We start from the raw sequence: 6,265 nt of genomic DNA, 5'->3' as shown, positions 1-6,265 counted from the left end.
AACTTCCAATCCTCTGGTACTTATCCACTTTTCAAGAACTGATAAAAACTAGTAGTAAGTGGCTTACATATCTAATCTTTAACCTCATTCAAAACCCTTCAGGAAATATTATGTAGCCCAGGAGCATTATTGATTTTTGAACTTCCCAATTTTTTCTTAACCAGTTCAGAATTAATGCAGTCATCTTGTTTGATCTCTTTTTCCATTTATCAACTGTTCAAGATGTGAAATACTGCTTAAATTTTCGTTTGTAAAAACCGAGGAAAAAGCAAAATTTAATAACCTAGCCATCTCATAATCATCACATGCTAGCCTTCCTTTATCATCCCTCAAGGGTCCTACCCCCATCCTAACATTTTGTTTACTTGTAATTTATTTAAAGAAATCCTTGCTGTTAATTTTTTACATTTTCAGCCAACCTTTTCTCATACATCCTTTTTGATGTCCTAATTTCCTGTTTCACCAACTTTCTTGATTTTCTATAATCTTCTAAATCTCCTGTCATACCAATCAATTTAAATTTCTTAAATTTATGGTGCTTTTTTAAATGATATCACTTAAACTCTTTGTGAGCCAACCTGGCTTATTACTTGCAGCTACACATTTCTTTCTATAAGGAATGTTTACCTTGAATATTTAAAAATTTATCTTTAAAAATCTTCAACATCTGATTAGTGTATCCAAATAACTCAGCTGCCCAATTTACAACAGATAACTCTTGTCGCATCCCTTCAAAATTTGCTTTGTTTAAACTTGTAACCAAAATATCATTATTCCTTATCTCCATATACAGCAAAACATCGAACCTAATAGAGCAATGATCACTTGCACCCAGATGTTCTCCAATTTCCACCCTCTCAATCATTTCAATATTAGAAGTTAACAATAAATCTAAAATAGCATTGTTTCTAGAAGGTTCCTTGACTAATTGGTGAAGAAAGCTATCTTGAATAGTTTCCAAAAAAAACTTTCTCCCTCATGGTTTGACTCTAGCATTTCCCAATCTATATGCCTGAAATTAAAACCACCCATAATTATGACTTCATTAACAGATGAAATCTTAATCTCATTGTAACATTTTCTATTAATTTCATCAGTATCATCTGGTGGTCTGTAACAAATTCCCACTAATATAAACTCAAATGGATTCACTCTTCTTGCTATTATCTTTATCCTCAACTTCAACAGGATGTAACTCACATTTTACATATAAAGCCACTTCCTTCCCCCTCTTTAATACTCTTTACCTATTAAATAATCTATAACCCTGTATTTCAAAGAAACTTCTGTTATCAAAATCGTGTACATTTAACCATGTTTCAGTTATTCCTATCATATCCAAATCCTCCATTCCTACCAGTGCTCTAAGGTCACCTATTTTATTTCTTATATTTATAGCATTACAAAGTAACAATTAAGCCTAATCTTATAACTACACACATTTCCTATGCTAAACTTTTCTCTGCCTCTTATTCTTTTAGCATTTAGTTTTCCTGGCCCTCACCATTGTCTAGTCCTAGTTTAAAACTTCCCTTACAGCTGAGTTAATAGCCTTAGCAAACAAGCCAGCCCCTATCCTATTTAAATGTCAATCATCCATTCCAAAAATCTCCCTTCTTCCACTGAACTGATCCCACAAGTCCAACCAGCCAATCTGCTCATCCTTACATACTAACCTAAGTCTAGCCTTATCCTTTGTAATTACAGTGATAATGTCAAGTTGAAGTCTGGTATTATTTGTCCTACTAAATTCCTTACCTTAACCCTCAAAATTACAGTATTAAAGTCCATCTCTGTAGTTAATCCCCCAGTAAATACAGGACTAATGAAGTAAGGAGGGTTGTCATTCACATCTTTAACATTCACTTGAACCTGTAACAATGAATTGTCTCGAGGGTCAAAATGAGAAATGGTTGGTGGCACATGGAAACAGTCATCTGATGCTTGAACTATGAGGCTATAGTTGGAACGCTCTTCTCTGTCTAAAGTCTTGGTGGTGGACAGTTCATGAGTAAAGATGTCCAACCGGAAGTTGCCATTTTCATTACCACCTACAAAGTATACTTTATTATAAAAACTTCACAATCTTTCAGTACTTTATATCCAATTCAATAAACATTAGAAATGTGGGGAGAATTTCCAGAAAGTAATCTAATCAATAATTTTGTTTTTAGGCTTTCCAGATTTTTCATGGAATCAGTACAAGGTAAAGAAAATTTCAGCTCAGTTGCTACTATACTGTTCTAGAACCACTTAAGTTACTGGACTCTTTCAGAGTTGAGACTAGGATATGGATATTGGAAACTGTCATATAAATTAATATAATCATTAACATATTACTGCTACTACCACAAAGTTAAAATAATTGCTTATTAGTACTGGAGTACTGTACTACATGTTATGAAAATAAAGTAAAAAGAAACAACTCTTTAACCACTGTTTGAAACATAGAAGTCAAACACTTCTCAACTCACCTACAATGAAATAACATGGTATTGGTTTAGAAACACCATCGTCATCGTCTTTGTCAATTGTTGCAGTCAGTTTGAATTTTTCCTGACCTGCTGGCAAATTTTCGGTAAAAGTCACATGGTCCTATAATGCAATATGGTAATATTGAACCAATCAAAGACGAGCAAAAATTATGACACGTGTCAAGTTATTTTTATTTACTATCTTTAAGCATCTAACCCAACAGATTTTGAACAAGTATTATAACAAATATTGACCTTAATTTGATTATGATAGTATGTAGCATTAAAATCTAAAACACACAGTTATTGTATAACTATATTAACAGAAATGTAGAAACTAAATTAACTAATTTGTTTTTTCGTGCTAATCCCTTTTTAACACAGTCAAACATTTTAAAACCACCTTAGGTGAAAACTGTCACCTTTAGTGGATGCAACATCCAAACAACACACGGCATAGGTATGGTCAGGCATAATTTAGGCTTAACTTACTGTGTATTAAAAAAGTTCATTTTTGAGAGGATAGAAATAAGGAATCTCAAAATTTAGTAATTAGCTCCCTTATCATGAATTATTCATTAACATTTAGGCTTTAGCTCATCTTCAAGGTCATAAACATTATGTCAATCACTAAAAGTACTATATATAATAGTTAATACACAAATATTGTTATACTGGTAGACAGAGAACTACACAAAGTTAACATGGTCAATATTGTTGTAACATTGTTCCATCACTAGACTAGTTTTTTTAATTATTTGGAGAAAATGATATGAAGTCCACCTAACAATACCAAATTACTTTAGTCCTTTCTTAATATGTCCCCTGATGGGTCAATAGTAAGAGTACAGACTTACAATGCTAAAATCAGAGGTTTAATTCCTGTGATGGACACAGCAGATAGCCTAATGTTGTTCTGCTCTAAAGCAAACAAGCTTTAACACTTTTATGTAGAAGCTGCCTTCACATATTTTTCCATTGTAACTTGTAGGTCTAAGTTTACAAGTGACGTCCCATCGGAAATGCTATGCTAACTGCACTACGACTAACATAAAAATAAACTGACTTGTACAGTTTCATGGCTGATTGACAAAGTAACTGAATATACGCGATGACTACCACAGTAACACAGATCCAAATACTTCACAAAAACTAAAGCTTCACCGAATGATTGGTATCATATCAACTGAAAGCAAAACACTAACTCAATGTTTCAGTGATTCTCATATTCATAACCTATTCACATCTCTCAATATTCCAAAATTTACAAGATTTTTATAAATATAGGACATTCTAGATATTCCACGTCTACTTTTAAAAAATTTAACTCATAACGTTATGTGCTCTCCAGCTAACCTCCAAACTAAAACTTAAAAAAGAGCTAACAACAATATTGTAGTGAATGGCACATTAGGACAAAATATATTTGTAGCATGTTTATATCATGTATCAATTGAACTTAATTTTCTATGAGCAAAAAACAAATAAAATATTAACTACATTAAAAGTAAAAGAACAAAATAAAAATAAATAAATTCTGATTATCAAATTATTTAACTTCACAATAAGAAAAAAAAAAATGTTATGCTAAAATTAGTGATGAACTCTAGTTAATATACCTGAAACTTGAAATTCAGTAAAATAGCAAAAATTCCAAGCTAAATAGTATAAAACTGAGATACATAAATAAGTATGTAAAGAAAAATCAAATATACAGTACCTTCACCTCTCAAACGAAAAAGCTTTATTCGCAATGTTTTGGCTATAAACCTACATCAGGTAGTTACGAAAGCCCATGGCTGAAACATCCGAGGTGAAGGCACTCTGTCTGATTTTACTTTATTATTTTTTTATTCTTTTGTTTAATTTAAGCTAAGAGACAAACAGTTACTTCCTAATAATGTTCTATTTGCATTCTATTATTGACAATATTGAAAGAAAAGAAAGATTTAAAATGGATAAGGAATTTTTTTGTTATTAAGACACATCAAGTGCAAGTTATTTTAAACTAAATAATTATAACTGACTTTAAAGATCACAAGAGGCATACTGTAAGACCTAATCACGTTGAAATGCCCATTTACGTTCTTTACGAAAATTATGCAATGTTCTGGGAACCTTACAACTCTTTCTTTTTTTCTTAAGGAACAGTAATCGTGATAAGTAACTTACTCAGTTGTGCGCTGACATGAAGCCTACTTTCTCATTACTAAAACAGAAATATTTCAATTTTTTTTATAGTAACTGTATAAAGAAAAAAAATATACAAAACTTACAATGTCTTGTGTGAATTCTGGGGCATAATCATTCACATCTGTAACATAAACTTTCAGATCCAAATCCGTGGACAGAGACGTTGGTTCTCCCATGTCAAAGGCCTCGACACGTAACTAAAAAATTACACATTGTTAAAAGATCAATGATGAACAGATTAGTTCAAGTTATTTTTCGACCTAATAATGAAAGCTATTCGTAAGAACAGTAGCTTTTGAGAAAATAATCTTAGATTTTTATCAAAACATCGAAAATGGTACAGTTATTATCTGCTATTCATAAAAAAAATTACTCTTAAATGTTCACTTTAATTTACACCATTTGTTTTCAGTCATTTAGCTTACCTCGTATATTCGTTGAGTCTCACGATCCAGTTCTTGTCTTAGAGTCATAATACCACTTTTCTCGCTGATCTGAAATGTCTTCCAGTGACCATTGGGCAGTTTTTTCAATCGGTATCTTACTTCCCCATTTATTCCTTCGTCCTCATCGGTAGCCTTAACTTCTGTTATGGTAGTTCCAATTGTCGCATTCTAAATAAATCATATTTATCATGTAGAATAAACATGTTTTAGTTCATGTTGCTGTTTAAGTTATTTGAGTAAAACAATACAAGGGCTATTTTTGCACAGCACTCTCCAAAGTTTTAACTGACAGACTAGAGCTAGTCAACAGCTCTTGGTCTACTTGTGTCTGACCAAATAGTGGAATTTGGCTGACACTTGTAGACTATTTCCACGGTTCTGAACTGTGGTGCATGTTTTTGCGGAAATGGGATGCAAATCATGAAACTTTGGATTCACAGTCCGGGCACACTAACCAAGCCTCAATAGTCTCATCCATATTATAATATAATCTAAAATGTAACACACTACAATATCATGAACCACGATAATGGTTCATAATAGCGATCACAACAAACTGCACAATACCCTAATAGAACATTCGGACAAAATGCACCTTAAACAGTAAAGATTCAGTTATTTGAAAAGGCTGCCATTTCTACTGGTAAAATTTTATACGTGCTTGATGGGAATTTTGTCTTAGTCTAGGTATATATATGCCTATTGACATGCATTATATATGTCACAATATTCTCAAACAAATCCCCATGACAATCTCCAGCTGCAGCTTAACATTTTAGACCGCAAACTAATACGATCAAATAGTAAATAGCTATAGTAAATCATCATGAACCGTATCAGATAACTACTAGTTATTTTATTATCACTACAATGTATAAAGTTAGCTATCATATCAAGTAATCTTTTGCAGATAGTTGAGCATAAAAAACCAGTAAATAAAATAAATAAAAAAATTGGGAATTTAAAAACATGCAAATAGAGTTTGTAAAAAGTAAGGAAAAAAGACTGGAGATACTGTAGATATTATTTACTCAAACTACATATCCGTATTTTGAATCCACCAAATGTAATTCTAGGTCACAGCATGTGGCCAAAATAGGGGTTTATAGTTTGAGTAAATTATGTCTACAATATCTCCAGCCTCGTTTCCTT

At 32.1% G+C, this 6,265-nt stretch overlaps 1 protein-coding gene across 1 annotated transcript in view; it reads right to left on the bottom strand.

The window, feature by feature from the left end:
• The window catches only part of LOC106469999 (cadherin-23-like), a 94,730-nt gene that overhangs the window by 17,432 nt on the left and 71,033 nt on the right, over nt 1-6,265 (bottom strand). The window contains exons 25-28 of the mRNA XM_022398558.1: nt 5,093-5,281; nt 4,751-4,864; nt 2,475-2,595; nt 1,759-2,051 (exon numbers count right to left, since the gene is read on the bottom strand). Of these exons, the coding sequence (XP_022254266.1) occupies nt 1,759-2,051; nt 2,475-2,595; nt 4,751-4,864; nt 5,093-5,281 (717 nt within the window). The remainder of the gene's footprint in view (nt 1-1,758; nt 2,052-2,474; nt 2,596-4,750; nt 4,865-5,092; nt 5,282-6,265) is intronic.

Source organism: Limulus polyphemus, unplaced genomic scaffold, assembly GCF_000517525.1.
Source record: "Limulus polyphemus unplaced genomic scaffold, Limulus_polyphemus-2.1.2 Scaffold3764, whole genome shotgun sequence".
Classification (NCBI taxonomy): Eukaryota; Metazoa; Arthropoda; class Merostomata; order Xiphosura; family Limulidae; genus Limulus; species Limulus polyphemus.
This window is presented reverse-complemented; position numbering and strand designations above follow the sequence as displayed.